This window comes from Eptesicus fuscus, chromosome 10, assembly GCF_027574615.1.
Source record: "Eptesicus fuscus isolate TK198812 chromosome 10, DD_ASM_mEF_20220401, whole genome shotgun sequence".
Lineage (NCBI taxonomy): Eukaryota > Metazoa > Chordata > Mammalia > Chiroptera > Vespertilionidae > Eptesicus > Eptesicus fuscus.
In genome coordinates this window covers 61632152-61657820 of record NC_072482.1, presented here as the reverse complement: position 1 = coordinate 61657820, position 25669 = coordinate 61632152, and the positions used below count along the sequence as shown (strand labels likewise).

At 36.0% G+C, this 25669-nt stretch overlaps 1 protein-coding gene across 2 annotated transcripts in view; it reads left to right on the top strand.

Moving 5' to 3' along the window:
- Positions 1 to 25669, top strand: part of CDK19 (cyclin dependent kinase 19) — a 116371-nt gene that overhangs the window by 5651 nt on the left and 85051 nt on the right. The window contains exon 3 of one of the 2 annotated variants that reach the window (XM_054721656.1): positions 13838 to 13899. The exons of the other annotated variant lie outside the window; for it this stretch is intronic. Coding sequence (XP_054577631.1) covers positions 13838 to 13899 — 62 coding nt within the window. The remainder of the gene's footprint in view (positions 1 to 13837; positions 13900 to 25669) is intronic. 2 annotated transcript variants of the gene reach the window in all.

Here is a 25669-nt window from a genome sequence, read left to right as displayed (position 1 = left end):
ATTGGAATGCACAGGTTTAGAGTTTTTGGAATGAGTGGTTTGGCAACACAGAATTCTCAAATCCATGGAGTGACCTTTTAATAAAAATGTGTAAATGACGGTGTGGACAAATGAAATAGGAAAGATACCTTTCAAGTAATAGGTGAAAATTTGAGGCTGGAACTGAAAAACTCAATTTGTGAGTGGAATCAAGGGTATCTGATTACTTTTTCAAAAAACATTTTGTAAAAAAACAAAAAGAATGCATAATAAATGCATGTGCATAAAAAGATATATAATGTAATGTAGCCTTCCCTTTGCCAGCCACCTTTTCCCCATTCTAGAAGCAACTTGGTTTTTCTTTTTAGAGAGGTTTTCTTGGGGGCTGTGTGTTTAGTGATAAATGGTAGTACACGACTTTCGCTCTAGTTTTAAATACAACGGGAAGATTATTATGTATCTTATGTACTGAGATGCCTAGTTCCTCTTAATAGTTTCATTGTATTCTATTGAATTTGTCCTTCTTGATGGACATTTAGGCCGTCTCCAGTCTTTTGCTAGTACTAACACTGCAGTGAATATCCTAGTAGGTACAGTATTTTGTGTGTATTAGTATAGCTGTAAATTAAATTCCTAGAAGTTGCTTACCCTTGGAAGTAATGGTTTGAAATGATTTGCTAATATGGTGCTGTATGAAATAAAAAATTTCAAAGACTAGAGACAGGGAGCTGAGAATAAAGAAGATAAATGTTATGGCTTTAAAAATAATTATTAGTACATAAAAATGAGTTCTAAATCATTAGTTTGCTGTAGGAAGTGCAAGTTACTGGTTTAGCAGCATGTGAAAGGCTTGTCTCTGAGTTTTTGATAGGCAAAAAGTAGACAGACCTATGGGGAGGTTGTTGTGTTTTTAATCCTTACCGGAGAATATTTTTTCCATTGCTTATTAGAGAGAGTGGGAGGGAGAGGAGGAAGACAGAGAGAGAGAGAGAGAGAGAGAGAGAGAGAGAGAGAGAGAGAGAGACACTTAGAGAGAGAGAGAGAGAGAGAGAGAGAGAGAGAGAGAGAGACCAAGACAGACATGGATGTGAGAGAGACACATTGGTTGCCTCCCACCCCGCTGCCCTGCCCCCCTCCCCCCAAAAGCAGGCCAGGCAGTGGTCGGCAAACTCATTAGTCAACAGAGCCAAATATCAACAGTACAACGATTGAAATTTCTTTTGAGAGCCAAATTTTTTAAACTTAAAAACTATATAGGTAGGTACATTGTTATTAACTTAATTAGGGTACTCCTAAGCTGGCCTTTGCTAAAAACTCAAGGGGCCAAAGAGCCGCATGTGGCTCACCAGCCGCAGTTTGCTGACCACTGCATTGAACCTGCAACCTTGACTGGGAATCAACCTTGGGCAGGCCAATGGGCAGGGAAGATTTTTGATGAATTAAGAATTTTTATTTTTGTGTACTATATTTTTGAAATGGATATGCTGGATAAAGAAATTAATATGTTAAATTGTGTATTCGTTTTATAAAATGCTCAAGTAGTGCAGTGAAGGTTAAGCATCAATGTAGAAGACTTAGGCAGTACATTAGAATTTGAAGTTTTCTTGGTGGTAAATGAATAGAGTCAGAGTATTTGGCTAATGGGGTTTTAAAGATCAACTTGTTCCTTATCTTGTCATGTTGTGACTGTGTAATGTTAGTGCTGCTTTTGGATTCCAAAACACAAAGAACAAGACACTTGTTTTTCAGAGAGCATTTAAATATTTTTAAATACTAGTGTGACTGTGTCTTTAAAATCAGGTAGTTTTTTTGGTCTAGAACCATAAAGAGGTAGCTGACAAAGCTATTTAAAGATTTTTGACCATTTATAAATAGCTGATAGTTCAACAGTTCCTGTAATAGCTGTTTTGAGCATGCATTGTGCAGGATAAAAGAGAGTCTCAAGAGAGCAGACAGGATGTAATTCAGGATACAAGTGTGCAGCAGTAGTTTTTATTGAGGGTTTGAGTTCTTACCCAGAAGTCGGTGATTGATCAAAGAGAAATAAAAACCTGTGAAATCCTCAAATAATTGCTATTCTTTTAAAAATGTTTTGAATTTCTAATATATGAAGTCTTTCTAAAGGAAAAACACTCCCTCCCTATAGAGGCTTTAACCTGTTGTGCATTATCTATTTAAAAATATTATTTCAGTGAGGCTCAGTTACCAAGATGAATGTGATTAGCAGATAGCTTTAATTACCAAGTAGGCCAGCTACCCTAGTTTTGTTCTGTGACCACAGACCAAAGCCTGTCATAGCAAACTGTTTTGCAGATATTTGTAGATATTTACATTAGGACAGAAAGGTAAATCCATGGCTGTTAAAAAAATAAGGCAAAATTTTGGCCGTATACTTGGGTTAATTGTCTCTTTCTGTAGAAAGTTATAATTTTTGTTGTGATTGTTAAGTAAGCTCACCCGTAAAAGTACCAAGCAGTTTGAGGCACAAAGTATGTTACTTTTTACAAAAGTTAGTTTCCTCTTCCCCTTTTCCTTTCGCAATGTAATTATTATAGTTTCATTTTAAGAGTTATTTAAACACTGAGTGAGTCCTATTGTTTTGGATTTAGGTGCAAATTAAAAAAAAAATGACCTTCCTTCTGAAAAGTTATATATTGTCATTGTAGGTTTACAGTTGTCCATATGGAAAATAATACAATAATTAAAAAATAATATAAGAATAAATTTTGCATTTTGTTTATTCACAACTATAAACCTACTTTTGCCCCACTCTGTGTGTAATGTGAACTTGTGTAACTTAGAAAGTCAGTTCTGTTAACTAATTTCTCAGCAATTTTTTGATTTTTATAGCATATTTGTATCAAAATAGGAATGTTTTTATGCTATTAAATTTTGTCAGATAATAGTAGCAAATGATTTAAAAAAAACTGCCAACAGTATAATTGTACTTAAAAGTAAAAGTAAAAGCCTTCTTACTGTCCACTCCCAAGCCTCCTTCACTTCTCAAAGGAAACTAGTGTTAACTGTTTGTGCTTAAAGTTTTGCTGGTGTTTAAAGTATCCTATATAATAAATTATTTTAAAGTATCCTATATAATAAAATTCTAATATGCAAATCTACTGAATGGCAGAATGACCGGTCGCTATGACATGCACTGACCACCAGAAGGCAAATGCTCAATGCAGGAGCTGCCCTCTGGTGGTCAGTGCGCTCCCATGGGGACCACCACTCAGCCAGAAGCCGGACTCACGGCTGGCGAGTGCAGTGGTAGTGGCAGGATCCTCTCCTGCCTCTGCTGCAGGTGGGCGGTAAGGAGCAAGGGGTCTGAAACTGTGAGAGGGTGCAGGCCGGGCTGAGGGACTGCCCCTCTTCCCCCCCAGTGTACGAAATTTTGTGCACCAGGCCTCTAGTATACAAATAATTCTGTTTCTTGATTTATCCACTTTCGGCAGTTTCTGTTGACTTTCCATTAGAAAAGTTGAGCAATTTTGTGAAATCTCACTACTTCCTATTTTCCCTTTTCCCATCTCAACCTTGAAATTTCTTACCTTTTTTTTTTTTTTAACTTATGGTAAATACTTTTATGACTTTAAATTATAAACTTCAATTTCTTTTTCTTAATTTATCAGGATATTATATGGACCTTCCTGATATGAATATTAAAGAAAGTAACACATTTCTCTTACTCTTTTTTTCTCTGTCTCCCAATTTTTAAAGTGTAATTTTTATAGCATCCTGGTTTATTCATTGCTTTTTGTCTATGGGTTTATTCTAAAAACTGAATATTGGAAACCGTTCAATAGTCTTAAAATACTATGATTATGAAAGTTATTTATTGCTGAACGAATTAGGGTATTGAGACCCTTAGAGAAGGAAGTGTAATCTTGTGTGTAAATAAGTGCTTTTTGAAATAATCTAAGTTTTAAGGCCTAAGGGAAGTCTTCTGGGCATAGTCAGCTAATAGTGTTTCTTAATATCCCATGTGTGTTTTTTGTTGGATTCCTTTTTGTTTGTTTAGTTGATTTTTTTTTTTTTAGTAACTTTTTCATATAGGATGTGTAGATTTTCTGAGTTCTTGCATGTCCTCATACTTGATTGATTGTTTGGCTGAATATAGAATTCTATATTAAGAATATTTTTTTCTCAGAACCCCAAACTATTGCTCTATGTTTTTGGTATATTTTGTTGGTCATGGGAAGTTTTTTAAATTAGAAGCTTGCTTGCTTCTCTGCAATCGCTTAGGTTTTACAAAAATAAAATTAAAATAGCCCTAGTCAGTTCGGCTCAGTGCATAGGGCATCAGCCGCGTTGATTCCAGTCAAGGGCATGTACCTTGCACCTCAGTTGTAGGCTCGATTCCCAGTTCCGGTCTGGGTACATGTGGGAGGCAACCAATCAATGTGTCTCTCTCACATTGATGTTTCTCTGTCTCTGTCTATCCGCCTCCCTTCCATTCCCTCTAAAAATCAATGGAAAGATATCCTCAGGTGAGGATTAACAACAACAAAATAAAATCTTCACACCTGACTTTCCAGGATGCACATTTTCCTGTGTAGACCAGTCTCCTCTCAATTTTGTGAGTTAAGTCAAAATTACGTGTTTCTCTTTTCCATATATTTTTGCTTGTTAGTGTATTTCTTCTTTTTTAAAATACATTTTTTATTGATTTTAGAGAGGAAGGGAGAGGGAGAGAGAGAAACATCAATGATGATAGAGAATTGATCAGCTGCCTCCTGCACAGGCCTGGGTTGTGGGCTCAATCTCCTGTGCCCTTGACTGAAATCGAACCTGGGACCTTTCAGTCCACAGGCTGACGCTCTATCCACTGAGCCAAACCAGCTAGGGCTGTTAGTGTATTTCTTGAGCTGTTTTCATATTATTTTTTTCCTTTATGTGAAATGTTTTTTTTTAAAAAAAAAACTTGGGACCACCAAGTTGTAAAGAGGTAGACTATTCAGTTAAGTTGAGAAGGGTGAATTGATAGCTTGTATTTGTTTTTATAAGTAAATTAATCTTGGATAAGAGTTGCTTTTTTATTTTTAGGAGTTAATACTTGACCACTAGTTTGATACATCTCTGTTTTGGGTGACCTGTTTCAACAGCAGGCCTGCTATTATTCTCCATGAATAACTATGTTAGTGCTTATACTGTAATGGAATAAATTGCCTTTCTACATAAAAAAAAAAAAAGATTGGGCTTTGAAATTGTATTATCTGGATTCATAATCCCAGCTATACCACTTATTAGCTGTGTGACGGGCAAATTAACTCTGTGTCTTAGTTTCCTCATCTGTGAAATGGGGATAATAGTACTTACCTGATAGGATTGTTGTGAGGATTATGTAACTTGTGAAGTGCTTGAACCAGTGTTTGGCAGATAACAAACACTGCTATTAATCTTTTTACACTTTGTATTTCTATAGGATAAATTCCTATTAGGGTAAGAGTGTTTAAGACACCAAGTTTCTGTCTTAAAAAGTTGTTCCTTTTGCACTGAAACTGGCATAATAACTTTTTAGTGTATCATTATTATGATTGTGTCCAAGCTCTCTTTCAATGATCTGTTTCTGTATTTATCTATATTCTTGAGAAGTGAGAAGATTCATATATAAAATTGTAAAATTTTCAACTTTTGATTATAAAAACTTTCTAACATACAGAAGTTTATAGACTTAGTCCTATGATCACCTTTATATCCATTGTCTAGATCAGGAGTTAGCAAAATTTTTTTTCTGTAAAAGGCCAGATATTTTCTGTAAAGGACCAGTAAATATTTTAGGTTTTGAAGGCCATGTGGTCCCTGTCATAACTACTCATAATTCTGTAGTTGTAGTGAGAAAGCAGCCATAGACAACAGGCAAATGAATGGGCATTGGCAGTGTTCTAATAAAAGTTTATTTACAAAAACAGGCATGGCTGGATTTCGTCTGGGCTGTAGTTTTCCATCCCAGAGTCTGATTAGGCAGTTAACAGATTGCTACATTTGATTTTTCTGTAAATGTATTTGCATATACATAACATACATATATATATACATATATATATGTATGTGTGTGTGTATATATATATGTATATATGTATGTATGTATTTGTGAGCCACTTGAAAGTAAGATGCAATCATTATGGCACAATAGCCTTTAATATTTCAGCATGCATCTCCTAAAAATAAACACATTCTCTTGCATAACCATAATATCATTATTTCAGCAAAGAACATTATAATTTTATTCTTTTTAATGGAACCAAGATTATATAATGTAGCACAAAAAATGTATGAAAATCCTTAGATTTGCTTCTCAATCATTGTAACATATTGAATTATCTTTATCCCCATCCTCTTTTCCTATATTTTTCTTGATTTATTTCTGTAGGTAGAAATCTGGATTGGTAATGCTGTTTGCTAATTTCATCTGACCCAATTACACAATCAACAAAGGAGAAGTTTTGATTTTTTTCCCATGTGTTTGGTTTATATTTTTAAAAATCTGGGTTATATTTCTTTTCTTTTAAAAATATATTTTTATTGATTTCAGAGAGGAAGAGGGGGAGAGAGAGAGAGAGGGAGAGGGAGAGAGGGAGGGAGAGAGAGAAAAAGAGAGAGAGAGAATGAGAATGAGAGAGAGAGAGAGAGAGAGAGAGAGAGAGAGAGAATGAGAATGAGAATGAGAATCATTGATCAGCTGCCTCACTGGGAATTGAACTATGACTTTCTGGTTTATAGATTGAATTGACACTCAACCACTGAACCACGCCAGCCAGGCTGGGTTATATTTATGTGTTTTATATGATATGAAAGAGAGTTATGTGTGATTTATAATAAAAGAAGAGATCTCATTAAGTTGCTTATAGTCTATAATTTACATTGGATTGTTCTTGTTACATAGTAGAAAAAAAATAAGGAAGGTAAAGCCAATTATGTGCTTTTAGGGAAATATCGATCAGCTGCCTCCTGCAACACCCCCTACTGGGGATATGCCTGCAACCAAGGTACATGCCCTTGACCGGAATCGAACTTGGGACCCTTCAGTCCGAAGGCCGATGCTCTTATCCACTGAGCCAAACCAGTTAGGGCCAATTATGTGCTTTTAAAGTGGCCAACTATTTTCGAAGTTAATTATGCTTTACTTGATACAAAATTTTATAACACTTCAGATTAAACTATTCCACTCTGTGACAAGTTGTGCTGTAAATTTATCCAGGGTCCTTACCCTATTTTTCTCTACTGTCCCATCTCCTACCCAAATTTAGCATTTTGCATTATGCCTCCTGCCATATCATCACTTAGGCTAAGGATGCAAAGCATTATCTTATTTTATCCTTTTAAAAGCATCAGTTTCCTTGATTAGGAGGAAAAATTTAGTTTGTTGGTATAACTGTGGGACTGTAGGTTACAATGGCATACTGCAAGATGAGGTATATTGGTGCACCTTTCCTACTCTCCCCCCACCCCTTTACATTGCCTTTGCCTTTCTCTTTCCTAAACTCCAAGGGCCCTTCTCTGGCTTCTATAACTTGTTTTCTGGGCCCATGCAGCCCAGTTGGCTCACTTCTACTACCCCTGTAACTTTTAAAATAAACTTTCTCTTATAATTTGAAAAAAAAAAAAAAAAAAAGAAGAGATAGGGTATATTTATTCTTTATTCTTCTTAGATTAATGATTTACTATAACTATTAGTGGAAGGCAGGTTGATTATTAGGGACAGACTCAAGATTATTGTTGTATCTCTATTCTACCCAAGAGAAACAAAATGTATAAAATTATGATATAAAGAAATGCACAGCAAGTAATTCAGGATGGCTAGAGTAAGTACTTACGGTGGAGGTTGGAAATACATTTGAGAAAGGCTGAGTATGATCATTACATACCTGGCTAAAGAATTTGGACTTTAATCTGATGGAGAAGTGGTATAGTAATAGATTCTAAATGGAATGGAGTCCCAATAGTTCGCAAAATGGAAATAATAAACTTTTTAAAAATATATATTTTATTGATTTTTTTACAGAGAGAGAAAGAGAGAGGGATAGAGCGTTAGAAACATCAATGAGAGAGAAACATCGATCAGCTGCCTCCTGCAACACCCCCTACTGAGGATGTGCCCGCAACCAAGGTACATGCCCTTGACCAGAATCGAACCTGGGACCCTTCAGTCCGCAGGCCAACGCTCTATCCACTGAGCCAAACCGGCTAGGGCACTTTTTTTTTTTTTTTAATGTAAAAGGGACACATGCTTGTAAAATGCAAACAAGTAATACAAAAACGTAGGTATTCACTAGAAATAACCACTAACTAATAAACTGCTAACAGTTTGGTGTGTAGCCTCATAGAGGGGACTGTCATGATCAGTTTTGCAGCATTGTGGATAGTGGAGAGGACAAGAGGGGATGAGAATGGAAGCAGGAAGGCTATTGGAGAGGTCCAGGTGAGAAGTGGAGGACCTGTTTCCTAGCGGCAGTTGTGGGAGTAGAAAAGTAGGAAGGCTGGGATGAAAAGTTCAAGGAGTATTTAGGAGAAAGATAGGATTCAGTGACTACTTGGATGAGTGGGGTGAAGGCCACCTGAGAGAAGAGGCCAGGATGGTAGTTGAGTTGATTTTCCAGAAGCTGGGACCAAATTGTAGGCTCACTTGAGATGACATAAAAACGAAAAATAGTTTACCCATTGCATAATGCCAGAGTGGAAAGTGTATCTTTTATTGTTTTCTTCTTTTATTTTTGCAGGCTTATTTAGAAGGGGAGGATAAAAGTAATTTAATTCTGTTTTGATAGATAAGAGCTATTTTATCATGCCCCTTTCTCTTACTAATTATTTCTTCCTTTAATTAGTTAAGGATAGCATCTTCCTTTGAGAAGTTGCTTCTGTTTTGGTGTGTATGCAAGCATTAGCTCTTGTATTTCACAAAGTTCTTGTTGGAAATTTCTATTCTGAAGAATTGGGATTGGGGTGGGGTGAAGGAGGCACTTGGGCAAGTTATTGGCAGAGGTTCCTTGACTCTAAGGGCTGATTGGGCCTCTGAGAACGATCTTGCTTTCACAGAGTTCTGCTGTGTTTCTCACCATTGAGAACAGGGCTATAGAATTTACATTGTGAAAACCCTGTTCTGTGTTACCTTCTCAATAATGCTGTCCGTATTGGCATAGACTGAGTTCTGGGACACAGTCAAGGACCTTCAGTTTCCAGGTAACTAAAGGATGATTGTTTAATGGCTGGGGTTGTAGGACTAAGACATTCATTTCTGGGTGAGGAAGACTTAGGTCACTAACACTCACCTCTCTTGCTTTCAAATAGGATTAAACATGAACTTCCATATAGATAAAAAATTCTGCATTTTTAAATATTCCCATAGAAGGGAATTTTATACTCTTTTTTTTGTTGTTGTTGTTCTTTGCATTAAATATACCAACCAAATCTTCCCTGTTGGGACATTTTTTATTCTAATTAAAATACTTTGTGCCTCTGTTTCATGGCACTTGTTTGGTTTTATGTTATATCCATTCATGGACGTCTTATAGAGTTGCCTGAACATACCTATGCTATCATCCTATATAATAAGAGAGGAATATGCTAATTATCCACTACGCCCTGAGGCGTAACAGCATAACGACCTGATCACGGATCTGCAGGAGGGTGGGGCAGCGAACTACAAGCAGGCGGTGGAGAGCTACAGGAGGGGGCAGGGCAGCAAGCTATAGGAGGGCAGCAGTGACCTACTGGCGCACGAATTTGTGCATAGGGCTACTAGTAGTAATATATTTCTTTTGAGGTTTGAGAAGATCTGGATAAGGACAGTAGTCATAGCATTCAGTTAATTTTCCCCCTAGAATGACTTTCTTGTTTAGACTCTATTATTATTACTATTTTTACTAACCTCTTATGGATGTAGTTATTCATCTGAGATATCCTAAATATGTGGTGAGAAAAACATATTTTGTAAAACAATCATTTGAATTTGACTTTTCTCAGGTGATATTGCACATGCTAAAGAAAAAAATATATACTGTGCTTGAATACTTAAAACCATTTATAATTGTTTGGTTTCTTACATATAGATAAGTGCCTGGTTTGTGTGATTTTAATTCTATAGACTAGATGTTATAGTGACTAAAAGTGTGGCTCTAGAAGTAGACAGTCTGTGTTTGTATTGCAGGTCTGTCACCTCTGGCTATGTGCATTTAGCCAAGTTTCTTCTTTTCAAATATGTTTTTATTGATTTTAGAGAGAGGAAGGTAGAGGGGTAAAGAGATGGAAACATTGATGAGAGAGAAACATCGATTGGCTGCCTCCTGCACGCCCTTACTGGGGTTTGAGCCTGCAACCTTGGTTCATGGACCGATGCTCAACCACTGAGCCACACTGGCTGGGCTATTTATTTTTTATTTTTTAAAAATTATTTATATATATTTTTATTGATTTCAGAGAGGAAGGGGGAGAGAGAGAGAGAGATAGAAACATCAATGATGAGAGAGAATCATTGACCGGCTGCCTCCTGCATGTCCCCTACTAGGGATTGAGCCTGCAACCCAGGCATGTGCTCTGCCTGGGAATCGAACCATGACCTCTTAGTTCATAGGTTGATGCTCAACCACTGAGCCATGCCAGCCAGACTGGGATCAAAAGTTTCTTAAGCTTCCTGTGTCTTAGTTTCTTCATTTGTAAAATGAGGATAATAATAGTACCTATCTCAGAGTTATAAATGAATTAATACCTGTAGAGCTGTTAAAACTGTCTGGCCCATCATACATCCTATATAAGCCTTTGCTGCCATTATTAATTTATTGGGTGGGCTCTTATGTCTTTGGTTTTTAGAAATACATGCAATATACAAATAGTTATTGTGTCTCAGATCTTAGCTTAGACTGTCACAAGCATTGCCTTAGAGGAGGGTAACCTATAAGGTTGTTTTGGGAATTAAGAGAAGATACATTTGAGATAGATAGTGCTAGGCAAATTGCTAAATTAGTAATATGATAAAACTATCTCTTGGGGACTGTGACCTTCTGGTTATCATTTAGTCCTGATGACTACTCTAGACTCTTTTGGTAAACTCTGCCTTTTTGCTTCTTTGAGCTTCCTTCCCTACACAGTAACCCAAATTCCTTAGCTTGGCACTCTGTATTCCCTCTATTCTTAGTTAACTTTCAAATTGTTAATTTAAGTCAAATGCACTGATTTAAGTTTTTGCAAAATATAACATTCCGTGATTTTTAATACCTTATTTTATTTGCTATTCAGTATAAATCTGAGAGATGATGAAGTTCTCATTGAACAACCTCTGGTTGTAATGAGAGGTTAAGAGACATGCCTGATGTCACAAAGCTATTAGGTGATTTAGCTGGAACTTGAACTCAAGCCACCTGACTTCAGGGCCAATGTATAATAATAGTATATTTCTTTTTTGTTGTTGTTGTTGTTTAAATTTTTTTATTGATTAAGGTATCACATATTTGTCCTCATTCCCCCATTCCCATCCCACACCCCTCCCCACGCATGCCCCCACCCCCCTGTTGTCCTTGACCACTGGTTAGGCTCATGTGTATGCACACAAGTCCTTTGGTTGATCTCTCCCCTTTATCCTCACCCTCCCCTACCCTCCCTCTGAGGTCCGACAGTCTGATCCATGCCTCCTTGTCTCTGGGTCTGTTCTTGTTCATCAGTCTATGTTGTTCATCATTTCTCCTAGATGAGTGAGATCATGTCCTACTAGAAATACACTTATAAGAACCGAAAATGAGATAAGCAATAATGGTTATGCTGAAAGGCAAATTAATCAGTCTGTAGTGAGTTTCTTTCTGGGCCAACAGTTCTTTTGAGACCCAATTTCAATGTCAAACAGTTCCTTATGTGTACATGTCAGCAGTGATATTTCAGTTCTGGATGGTGGACAAATGGTGGTAATGCAGGTCCGACTTGGTTTGGTCCTGGGCAACCTGCAGTGACGCACAGCTGCTAACTGCTAGTATGGGAAGGCCACGTCAGCGTCTTCCATCTCTGGACTGCTTCTCTTCTGTCTTCATGGCTGGAGTAGTCCTGTCAATTCCTCTCTGTTGCAGGAATCCACATGGTCTCGGAGTTGTTTTCTGAAAATATACAGACATATTCTCGACCAAAAGTTAATAAAGGAATATTTTCTATAAATTTGACTTGGGATCCTTTTTCATTTTTTGCCCAAATGATTTTCCTCAGGCTTGTTTTGACACCATGTGTGTTTTTCATGGGTGTCTTGCTGTTAGCATTACAATTAATTTTCTAAAGTACAAATTTTTTAGATGTAATTTACTTACAGGATATTTTTCCTTACATGATATTCTTCTACTATCCCCCCCTTTTTTGATTTAAATATTAGGAGGCTTTTGAAAATTTTATAATGTAGTCTTGATAGCTTTTAAATTTTAATTTTTTGCACTATAATATGACTGCTTTAGGTTCATTACATGTTATGCAATTTTATCATGAGATGAACTACCAATAAAAATTTTAGTTAACACTTTAGGAACACCTTTTTGTCCAGTACAATTAATTTTTCTAGAATATTCGCTTATTTCAATTAGCCAATTTAAATTAGCCTGAAAACATGACTACTATTTTACTATCAAATTTATTACTCTAACAACAATCTTATTTTACCCTGTAAATATTAGTGGAAAGGATTATTTGCCTTCTTGAGTAGGCCCTGAGCATTCCTGGTGGTAGGCTGGATTTAGATATCAAAAACCCACTTCCCCACACCATGGGTACAAGACAACTCAGACAAGTCTTGTTGGAGTGAGAGGGCAGCTGCTGTCGGCCAAGTCCCTGTCTGTTACCCGGGTCCCGATTTGAGCTGGGCATGGGAAGTTAAGCAGCCATGGGGGCAGGAGACTTCTCTCAGAAGGGGTGAGGGTTCAGGCCCCTGCAAAGTTGGGGGTGGTGTATATTTCTTTCTTGACATACCATCATGTTTTAAGATAATACTTTGTTCCCTCTTTCCTAATTTGATTTATATTTTCAAGGATTTCTAAATATTACATAAAGATTATCTGCCCCTCTTAAATTTAAGAACTACTAAAAATTATCTGATTTCTTTTCTTACATACCAGCTGTATTTTGTAATCTTTTATTTTTGTCATCAGAAAAGGAAGAGATGAAATCTGAGATCTAAATATTTTACCTGGTTAAATCCTTAATTTTTTTTTACATGAATGTGTTCTGAAAAGCTTTTCAAGTTTCATACTTATATTTATTTTATAATATTGGAACAAGGTAGATTTCCCCCATACTGCTCAGCATATGTAGTATACCTTGCTCATTTCAACAGTATTGTCAGACTTAAATTAAATCTTGGCATTAGACTGTCTTTACAGTTCTACTTTTCCCTTCTTCCCTCTGCTTTTGTCCATTTCCAGGTCTGTTTCTAATTGTTTTTCTTATATTCCCAACACTCTCTGGTCCTAAGAAAGAATGTACCTTGAGTTGTAGGTAACTTTCATTTTGTGAAGTATATTTTTCCATTTAATTTCTTTTATATTTCTCATATATGTATTGCCTCCTTCAGATACTTTTAAAAATTAAATTGTTACTTTCAGCATATGTGAATTTATACATAGTTGGTCTGTTAGCATTTCTCATAGTGTAAATCACTTCTGTTGGTGAGAATATAAATTAGTTAAGGCTCAACTTTTCCCTCCTTATAATTAGCTGCATAATATATAATGAACTCTGAAAATTATCAACATATTGTTGATTTGCTCATCGTCAAAGCTAAAATCTGATTTCCTTGGCAGATATGTAGACTTGTGATAGTCATTTGGCATTTTATGTTTTGGGCAGTGTAACTTTAAATCTACATAAACTTCTCTGCCTTTTGCCTCTGCTGTGTTCATAGATTCCAGGAGGGCTTCGTGTATGGACCTCAAGCGTTGGAGGTTGCAGACTTTTCAGCAGAAGGTAAAGCAGAGTGTTTGCCTTCTGGTGTCCTTGTGTGTGTGTGCTGGGGTGGGTATGTGACAGGTGAGAACTTTTCATAAATGTCATCATAAAATAATTTAGAATGATTCATTAGGTAATTCACTTTCACAAAAATTAAAACCAAGCTAATACTTGTATAACCTTATTCTGTATTACTAAATTCTATTAAAGAAAGGAAAACTTCCTCTCTGCTGTTAACTAAAGAGTAAGAGTGATTAAGAAAAGATAATGTTAGTGTAATTTGTAGTAAATGCTATCTAACTTTCTCAGACCTAACTTCACTATGATTTCTTCCTGGGAAGTTGTCCAAGTTATTATTCATATGTTGCATTCTTCCCTGCTGCTCCTTTTGCTGAAATATTGCTTCACAATATATAGAAAGGCAGCCTAGCGTATGACTCATTACTGGAGGATAGACATTCTTGCTATAGGTGCCATGTGCCAAAAATGTTAGTTTCCAATATGCTAATTACCTCTCTCTTCAGAACTTGTTAATATGCTCTTCTCTCAAGTTAGTTCTTGTTTCAGTAGAGAAACAAACACATCCCACATACTTGTAAAATATGTTTTTATAGAAACCTCTTAATGAGTTACTTTTTAAGAAAATAATGTGACACTAATGCTTCTTTGGGTAATGTTTCTTTGATTTTTTTACAAAAAATAGAAATATTTTTCCATTTATGTGCCAAATAATATAGATACCGCTTTCTGTGAATTTATGAAACCATTTATGAACTTCTTTCAGGTGATACCTGAATAGTGTTTTTTTTAAAGATCTATAGCAGCTAACAAAGTTCTAATCTTAGACATAAAGTTAATAATATGGCTAGTTGTTAGATTCTGAATGGGAATTAGAGGAATGTTTTCTTATTTTTTCTGGAAATTATATGTGTTTTGATATCAAGTAAATGGCTGTACATTATACCTTATATTTAAATGTGCACCTTATGTGAAATTAGGATAGTACATATTTATTAAATTTCTACTATGTGCCCCAAGCAGGACCACTCCATTTTAATATCAACCCTGTTTCACTATTTATTTTCCTTTCCTCCTATTAAGAGAAGCTACTTTTTAAACTAGAGGGAATAGATGATTTTTAGGTATTTATTGAGGTTAGCTACAGTTTTACCTCTTAAGCTCTTTCTCCTTTCTTTTACTTTTTTCAATAGCCATTTTGAGGATATTTACCAATAATAGATTGAAAGTAATTTCTTGAAAGGCCTTTTTATATTTCACTTTCAGGCTAGTTGGTTGTTTTCACCACTGTTGAATTATTCAGTGTTATATTTGTTTAGCTAATATGAGTATGGTGTATTTTGTTGCTAATTGAGAATCTCAATTGATAATGCTAATCAATAGTATAATAATAGTATTAAGATGTATAAAGTACTGCCCATATTAAGGGATAGGAAGACTGCTTTCCGGGTCCTCATCTCCCTACTTCTATGAGAAAGATTGATGAAATGAATGGTTTAAAAGTATTTTAAAAAACATAATGGACTTTATTTTTTAGAGCAGTTTTAGGTTTGAGTGGAAAGTATAGAGTCCTTACCCTTCCCCCCACATCCCTATGATTAATATCTTGCTTTTAGTGTGGCACATTCGCGTGCCTCCGTACCTCAGCTTTTCAGCGATTGTGCTCCTTTCTCTTCTTAGTTGTAAATCTTCCACTCAGCCAGCTTTCCCGTGGTTCTGGGTGGTAGACGTTTTTGTCTTTTAGTTGTATTTTTGAAATTGTTGTGTGAGGCAGCAGATTAGTTGTTTAACTATGCCGCCATCTTGGTTCCTCTCCAAAAGTCATATTCTTGTGTCCTTCATGAATGTTCTAATTGAAGTATCTAGCCACAGATTTCTTTCATACTCCTTTAAGAAAAGTTTATAGTTTTGATGTAGGAACTGACATTGAGCATGAAGTGGGTGCTGACACTGTGCTAGGTAACTTAGTTATGTGATCTCATTTATCATTAAAACGATTCTGTTGTGTTAGATTTATTATTTCCAACTTGCATATGCAAAAACTGGTAACATGTGGGTATAACTTATTAGCTCTGTGACTTAGTGTAATAGATGTATGATTCCATGCCCTAAGCTCTTTAAATCACACACTACAGAAAAGTTACCATACAAAGTGGTATGGGATGAATGTCATGTCTATAGTATAGAGATGTGCTTGGAGAATGCAAAGAAGAGAGGTTTGGCCTTAGGCTAGAGCAGTGGTCAGCAAACTGCGGCTCGCGAGCCACATGTGGCTCTTTGGCCCCTTGAGTTTTTAGCAAAGGCCAGCTTAGGAGAACCCTAATTAAGTTAATAACAATGTACCTACCTATATAGTTTAAGTTTAAAAAAGTTGGCTCTCAAAAGAAATTTCAATCGTACTGTTGATATTTGGCTGTTGACTAATGAGTTTGCCGACCACTGGGCTAGAGTGTTCATAAATTTCTGGAAGCTTGATATTGTCTGGAAGGAAGAGAGGAAGGGAGGAAGGGAGGAAGGGGAAAAGGGTACAGTTTGAGAGATCAGGGACATCAGTGAGTGTGGAAAAGACTGAGAGCCAAAACAGCAAGTATTTTGTGATTTGACAGTATAATATAAAACTATAATAAAATTTATATCATAGTAGTAAAATTCTGTAGAACAAATTTTGTCTTTTATTTTAAATGAGTACCACTCTCCTCTGTTTTCCTCTTAAATTAATTTGCTATTAGGTGTTGAGTATGAGAGAGTAGATCACTGAACCATTACATAACTCCTATATTATCAGTTGTCTGGGTTAGAGCAATTAGTGCAACAAGTACAGAGAGAGCGAAAGCCCAGAGAAAAAAATGGAAGATTAAAGGATTTTAATAAAAGGATTTTCCTAAAATCAAGAATATTGTATTTATCTGTTCTCCATATCTCAGTTGGTTAAGTACCTCAAACAGTCATTAATATTCTAAAAGTTGTGGAATTGCAAAGGTCTATAGGAGGTATAACAGCTTTCAGTGAACTTAGTGGGGAGACCAGAGTGAAATAATTGGAAGCCACTTAGCAGTGTTAAGCATGAGATAATGTAGTATACATTATTAATACTGTGGTATCCTTTTTCTTAAATGATGTCCTTGAGTTCTATTCTCTCCTCTATTCTTGCATTTTCAATTTCTAAATATTTTCATATCTCTATCTCAGTCCATATCTTCCTTCTAAGTACAAATTCATCAAAATGCCTTGCGGACATCCCCATTTAGACAACACCACAGTACGCTCAGCTTCAATTTTTCTAAAACTACCCCAGTCTTTTTTCTTTTTCTTTTCTTTCTTAACTCAGTGGATGGCACCACGGTCACCCAGTTATCCAAGCCAGAAACAGAATCATTCTTGCTTTTCTTTCTCTTGTTTCTTAACCACATGTTCAGTTGATACTGTTTCCTAATGGTATTTCAGAGCCATCCCTCTGCCACCATCCTAATTTAGATTATAATCATCTCTTAAATTACTGCAAAGACCTCTTAACTACCTCTTAAGTCTCCCTGTGTCCTCTTTACCTCCAAACTATTCACAAAAGCACAGAGTATTTAAAATCCTTTTTTCCTTGAGAGGAAGTCCAGTTTGTTTTTACTGTGGGCTTACCTGTTCTGCTTGATTTGGTCCTGCCTCCTTCTTCTTCAGCTTTAACTTACTTTCCTCTGTTCTAAGCCAGCCTTACTGAACTTCACATGCATTATGCTCTTTTGTCTCTGAGCCTGACACATGCTATTCCCTTTTTCCAGAAGAGGAATATAAAGAAATGAAACTGGGGTGATTAAAAGCACACAAACTCTGGAGCCAGACTTCCACTTAACTAATTGGGTGATCTGTAGTGATTTCTTAACTTCTCTGCTCAGTGGCCTCATCTGTACAATGGGGGTAGTAAAAGTACGTGCTTCACAGTATGTTATGAGAATTAAGAGTTCATGTAATTGAGGCTGTTATAATGATGCCTGCTTCATACTAAGTAATATATAAATGTAACAGTTATTAATAACTCTTATAATGTGTTGTGATACTGGATAGTATTTTTATGTTTTAAAGATTATTCAATATTAAAAGAAAAAATACTGTTTTTCCTCATAAATTATGAATTGATTGGCTTATTATTATTGATATTCTGTTCTTGGATGGGCAGTAGCTTTATTTTCCGTGATTAGAATTTGATCTTAGGTTGACATTCCTTAGAAATGGACCACTTAAGAACATTAGGTTTACCTGAGTTTTTATACAGACTAATTCAGGTCAACCTATATGGAAACTTTTAGAAGAAAAGTAATTCTTAATAGCTAATAGCTGACTTTATACTTTATGATTTATGTGATATGTTGATTGAAGTTTCAAGTAAAGTTCTTTGAAGGAATTCACTTTTTTTTCTTTCAAGTTTATTTAAGAAATTGTGGATTATAATGGTTCAAATGGTTTGGGTTCTGGTAAGGGTACTTAATATAGTATTAGGAACTAGATTTTCTGAAAGAGAAAATTCTGTTTCTCTATTCACAAGTCCACTTACATCCAACACTCCCCAAAATACTTCTGATACCAGATAATGTGTGTGTTTTTTTCGATACTAATTCTCTGACATCAGCTGGGTATCCTACAGTTTAAATCAGTTTTGACACTAATTACTTGGAGTTGGTACAGACTCCACAGGTTAAGAGCCCAGTCCCACACGATTGTCCCCTAACCCCACTTCAGATGCTAGACACAAGTGTGGGTCCCCAAGTTAGTTGTCCCCATCTTCTTTCTGACTTGGCTTCAAATCAGAAGTTCCCATGACTCCCTCCTCAGATTCAATCATTTATTAGAATGCCTCACAACTCAGGAAAACTGTTTACTTACCAGATTACTGGTTTATTACAAAGAATACCCTACCTAATAAAATAGTAATATGCAAATTGACCGCACCTTTGCTATGACAAAGCCACGCCCACCAGCCAATCAGGGCGAGTATGCAAATTACCCAACAAAGATGACGGCTAATTTGCATACGCTGAGGGAGGGAGGAGTGAAGACTGAAGACAACTTAGAAGGAAGAGGGAGGAAAAGCGGAAAGCAAGGTGGCTGCCAAAGGGAAAGCCCAGGCGGGGCGGAGTGGGGCGGAGCGGGGTGGAGCTGGGCAGGTGGCAGTGGCGAGTGGGTGCAGGCGCGGCGGCCCGCAAAGGCGGTGGCAGCGCACTCGGCCCCAATGGCCGCTTGCAGGATTCTTCCTGCAAATGGGCTACTAGTATAAAGGATAAAAATTAACAGCCACATGAAGGATACATAGGGCTGGGCCTATACCTGGAAGAGTCCCAAGCACAGGAACTTTTATCCCTATGAAGTTTTAGGGTGTGCTGCCCTTCCAGCAAGTGGACGTGTTCTGATTCACCAACCTAGATGCTCTCTGAACTCTGTACTTTAGGGATTTTTATGGCGTATTCAGTATGTAGGCATGATTGATTAAATTGTGACCATTGGTAATTAATTCAACCTCTAGTCCCCCTTTTGGGGGTGGGAAGGGCTGAAAGTTGTAATCACCTGATATGTTTCACTGACAACCAGCCACCTGTCCACTGGTTATCTAGGGACTTTCCAAAACTCAGGTGTGGTTGAAAGGGGCTTGCTATGAATAAAATAACTTTTTTCATTTATCCTTCTGGAGCTGTTCCAGGAACAAAAATATTATGGTAAAAGGTACTTCTATGCTCTAATCACTTAGGAAATTACAGGGGTTTTAGGAGCTGTGAGCCAGGAACCGTGGAGGAAGTTTGAAATATATATTTCTTATAATATCACATTCTGTGTTGTCACAATAGTTAAGATCAGCTATGAAAAACATGCAAAACCTAAATTTTATCAAAAGAAGATTCCTCAGTAGTCTAGGTTTGGCAGAACATTCAATAGTATGGTGAAAAGCTATATATTTAAATATGAAGTATTGCTGTTGACATCTTGACTATTAATTTCTCTTTTGATATGCAAGGTTTCGGGTCTCTCTCCCTTTCTCTCTTTCTAAAATCATTTTAAAAAGACTAAATAAGTGTATTTCAATTCAACAATAGTTGAGTTTCTACTATTTGCAAGGCACTTTGTTAGCTCCTAAATAATATACAGAAACTTTTATAGCTGTTTTTATTTTTTTGGTTAAAACTCACCAAGGATATTTTCCCATTGATTTTTAAAGAGAGTGGAAGGGAGAGGGAGATACAGAGAGAAACATCCATGTGAGAGAGAGACACATCGATTGGTTGCCTCTTGCACACACCCCAACTAGGGTCAGGGAACTTGCAGCTGAGGTATGTGCCCTTGACCTGAATTGAATGCGGGACACTTCAGTCCTCGGGCCAATGCTCCAACCATCGCTCAACACTGGCCAGGCTGTCACTTATTTGCTCATTTTGGGAAAATTTCCTGATAAAAAATTTTAAAATATTATGGTATGACATAATAAAGAAAGAGTTCCCAAGTAAGGAATCATTACTACCAGGCTGTGTGAATATTGAGTTTATGATATTGAATAATGACACCAATGTAAAACTAATCTTTTTTGAGTTTTGTTTTTCTAAGTTTTTATTCCTTATTTTGTATGTGTGATGTGGAAGTCTCTTAATCAGCTAAGCCAAATCATCACATATTAAAGAAAAGGGATATAACATTGATTTATGCCAACATTCTTCTTGAAGAAAAAAAATTGTTGGCAAGACTCAGGTGTCATATTTGAAGAATGTCTTACTGGTAACACATGGTTATAAAAACTGGTCATACCGTACCATCTTGGATACTGTTATTCTGATGATTTAATTATTGGAATTTTACTCTTACAGTTTTGAAAAGAAAACCTGAAGGATGAATTCATAAAATTGTTTGTGAGAGAGAAGTGCTCAGAAATTGTTCTTTCATCTCTTCTTTCCTCTCTCTGTCTCCTTTCCTCCTTGTCTCAAGTTTTTTCCTGGGCACCAACAAAGTCATCTATGTGCTGCTTCCTCTAATCCAATATCTCATGTAGGCTCAAGGCCTTTCAATCTGAAACTACTATGATAGGCCCTCAAGAAACATCTTTAGGATATCTCCTCTTGGAACTTCTCAGATATTTTCATTTGGGGTTGGAAATTTTTTCTATGTAAAAGAATCATTTATGAGTTGAAGAATATTCTGAGATCTGACCCAGCTCTTGTTCTCAATGATACATCTTCCCCATCAGCCAAGCTCAGAACCTCAGACTTAACCTGATCCAATCATCTTAGTCATTATTTATTCATTTGGTCCTGCCAGTTCCTCCTTAAAAATTACTGTCACAAGTGTTCCTTCTTTTCTCTAGTCTTACTGTTACCACTTTGTTATGGAGAATGTTGTACTTGGAATTAGAAGATTTTGTCTCAACTCTGCTTCTAGCTGTTGGCCTAGCTTCTTCATCATTAAAATGAGGAGGTTGTCTTAAGCCCCTTTTGGAGCTAACTTTCTATTACACTAATCCAGGTTCTCACCTTCTTACATTTACAGTAACCTCCTAATTAATTAGTTTTTCACACTTCTAATTTCATTTCTTCCTACTAAGATTAATCTTCATACATAACTTTCATTGCCTTTAGAATAGACTCATATTATCTGGTCTCCATTTTTTTTAATTCACATCATCATTTCTCTGGTTAATGGTGTTATCATTTGCACAATTAGACAAAGTAGAAACTTTATCTGTCTTCAGAATCTTTCTTTGATCTACAAAATCAAATTGGTTATCAAATCTGTCAGTTCTGATTCCAATGCCTTTTGAAATCCGTATTTGTTCTCTGTCACTATTCTAATCTTCATCTTTTCTAATCTGAACATTTGATGCAACCTACCAAATACTTGGTCTACCATCACAGTTATCCTTCTGAGCAAAGATCTGTTAATGTACCTTCTCTGTTCTAAAAACCTCTGGCTCCACATTGTTTACATATGAAGTATAAGCTTCTTTGCTAGCTCACATGGTCCATTCCCTTTACTTTTCTATTCTCATCTCTTGCCTCTTGTCGTCATGCCCCCAGCTGCCAGCCATACTAAATACCAGTGGTTTTCTGAAGATGCCTTTTAATTTTCTCATGCTACACTTCTGCCTGGAATTCTGTATCTCCTCATCCCTTCTCTCTGGAAACTGTTCTCTTAAAGGCATTACTCAAGTAGTTAATTTCCTTTCTTAAAGCTCTGGAAGAAATTTTAGTTTCATTCTTTCTGTTCCTGTTATGCATACCTCTTGAGTGCAGAGGGAGTCATATCAGTTATTTGTCTATATTTCCCACTCACCCAGAATCTCTTTCAGCTGGATTTTGAACTCTGCTATCCAGGGTAGTCTAATTTTGTTCACCCTCAGAGTTTGGCATAGTGTTGGGGCATGCACTATTTACTCAGTGTTTCTTTGTTGGTTGATGTAAAATAAGTTTGTAAGGTACTTCTGTTTCCTTAGAAACAAAAATGGATTTTAACCCTATTAGTTTGAAGACTAAAAATTTTCTCTCAGCCTTGCTTGAGCTTGAATTCCCTCATCTTTTTTTAAAAAGATACTTCTAGATTTTTGTCTGTCAAAGGTTCTTGGGACCAAAGATGGCTCAGAGCTGATCTGAACACCTTATGGTGTTATTGATAGGAGCCAAAAACAAGCCCTGGACCTGTTTAGTTCTGATGATAGCAAATGGAGTTCTGGCCAGACCTTAACCACACTTGTGCATACAGGCTGCTGCATGGTGCTTCACCTTGCTAAAAGTGACTGGAGGCTGGTCACCAAGTTTGTACGTTATTGAAAGGTAGAAGACTATCTTTTTCATTAAACCAGTTCCTAAGATTTCATTTAAGACATGTTCCTACTGAACTTGTTTCTTTAGCTTGAGCAATTCTTCCCTGAATTACGTTTAAATATTACTACTGAGTCTGGTAGAAATTTTAAGGCAATGATTTCTACAATTTGCACAACTATGTGCTTTTTATTGTTTCTTCTATCTATAGAATTGCTTGCATCAAGAGTTTTTCAGAACATAGTGTCTCAGAGGGAAAAAGTAATAGGATCACAGTGTCTGCCAAATTTTTTATTTTTTTATTTTGTTGTTACATAATGTTCCTGTTGAACAAATACTTTCTTTGTGACTGTTGAGAGTAAAATCTTCATAGTTTTGCTACACATTACTAACATATAGGAGAAATGTCATTAAATTTAAAAAATTTCTATGTTAAATATATCTATGTTTATAGTACAAATTTATATATTTTTAGTTCTCCTGGATTTATTTCGTAAACTACTTTGATTATTTTCAATATGTAGGTGCTCTAACTTATCATAGTATCTAATATGCCCTAAAATTTAGAAAGCAGTTTACCTGAAGGCCTTGAAATTGCTTTGTCTGTCTTTACTATAGTAAACAATAAACTACTTTTATTTAGAAATAAAATAGCTTTAAGAAAGAACTGAGCTGCCTGTAAAAGCCAGACCATCATAACAGTATAGGTAAGGTTCACCTCTTTTCAGCCTTGTTATGTAAAAGAACAAATTATACCTATGGCATTTAATACTATATGTGCCTGAGGCATATAAGCTGTGGGGATGACTTGTCACTTCCATTTGAAGGAATTCCTGGAGAGGGTCACTCACATGGATTGAGAGCAGTAAAGTTTCCCTGCCCCGTGTGCTAGTCATTGAAATATTTGTGGGCCTTGTGGCATGTGACCAAAGATTGGCATTGACATAGTACCATGGTGAAAGTGGGTCCCGTATGCCCCCTGGGATTCTGCCACTTGTTCATATGGTGAACCTCAGAGGGGCCATATCATCACTTACTACCTGACAGTTAACATACAGGAGAAATGGTAATGATATATGTACTTGGATTCTCAATCTGAAAGTTGCAAATAATTCTTAAGTTTTCAGACCTTGGAGTATTTTATTAATTTAACAGATGGAAGTTATATTTAAATTTATTAAGTGAAATAATTACTGGGTTTGTTCCTAGTTCCTATCCACATAATTCAGAATAAGAAGCTTATACTTCAGTCTGTTTTGCTCAAGCTTTAAAATGCCTTTGACAGCCTCAATGTAAAATTCTGAAGTCATTAATGTGATGTGTTAATTTTGTACTTTTTGATTCACTGCAAAAATTTTATAGTTTCCATAGCAACGATAACCTATCCAGATTGTGTAATATTCTTTACAGTATTAAAAATAAAACTGTGCAATTACATGAGCTTCTGGAAGACTTTATTTAGGGAAACTGAGTATTGAAATACTTGTTTTAAAAAATTATGCTTTCAAATTAAATTTTTTTCAGAACGCTTATATAATTTTATTTTTATAATTTATTATACTTAAATATTCTGTAATAGATGCCTACTAGTTAATTTAATTGTTAAATTATGAACTTTACGTTGTAAGCATTGTGTTAAGTTCTCAGGCACAAGGGCTCTCACATACCCACACATATATAGGGTGTACCCCCAAAATGCATATACTCTGTAACAGCTGATAGCTTAATTTTGAAAATGAAATGTATTTTAATAAGCACTGCCTTTATAATTAATTATTCAAAGTGTGTATACATTTTTTGGGATACCCTATATTGTAGGTGAGGGGAGACATTTGGCTTTAATGACATTCAGTCACCTGCTGCTTGTACTTCTTAGTGGCTTCTGAGTAGTTTGAAAGTCTTGTTTTATGTTTGGAGGAAACAGGACAGAGAAAAAGGAAAAATGATCACTTAAGCTTTTCATGTTTTTTACTTTGCTCTTGAAAACATACCTAAGATAGCACTTTGAAAATACTAAAGATTGTTTTAGTAGGTGACTATTTTCTGAGTGTCAAATTATTTTGGCTCTTTTCTTTGTTCCTTCAATTCTTACTTAAAAGACATTTAGTAATGTTAGTACTAAAGCTAATTAACATAACTTTCTCCATCTTAACACAACTGCTTTTCATTAGTTATATTACCTCAACATATGTCTAGATATATGAATATTTTTATATGGTACAATTTGTGTAATTCTCAGTAGTAAATGGTAAACATTTTTCATGTTTCTAATGACCTTCATAATTATTATTTTATTAATTGATAGCAGTCCATCCTGTTGAAATATCTGGTGTGTTTTCTTTCTTTTAAAAAATACATATATTTTATTGATTTTTTACAGAGAGGAAGGGAGAGGGATAGAGAGTTAGAAACATCGATGGGAGAGAAACATCGGTCAGCTGCCTCCTGCACACCCCCTACTGGAGATGTGCCTGCAACCAAGGTACATGCCCTTGACCGGAATTGAACCTGGGACCTTTCAGTCCGAAGGCCGATGCTCTATCCACTGAGCCAAACCGGTTTCAGCTGGTGTGTTTTCTTTTTATTAAAATGCTGCTTATAAAAAAAGAAAACAAAAATAAAGAAGAAAGTAAAAAAAATGCTTATTTATCTTGAATGCCATGTACTGGAAGAGTAATGGATATAATTTTCACACTGATTGTGGGGGAAAGTAACTGTTACTCAATTATTTGCCCAAAACATAGATGTTTGTGAAAACCTTCAAAAGGCATTTAAGTTGTTTTAAATGCATATTATAAATAACCTCTTAATCTGATTTATCTGCTTGTAAACACAGAATGGGGAAAATGAGAAATAGGTATGTAGGACAGGGTGTGGCACCACTAACGTACTATCATTTGGCAAAACAAAGCATCATGACATGGTGATACTTTACTGAGGCTCTAATATAATCAAAAGACAAAATTTAGAGGGTATGGGTTATACTCCTCTTA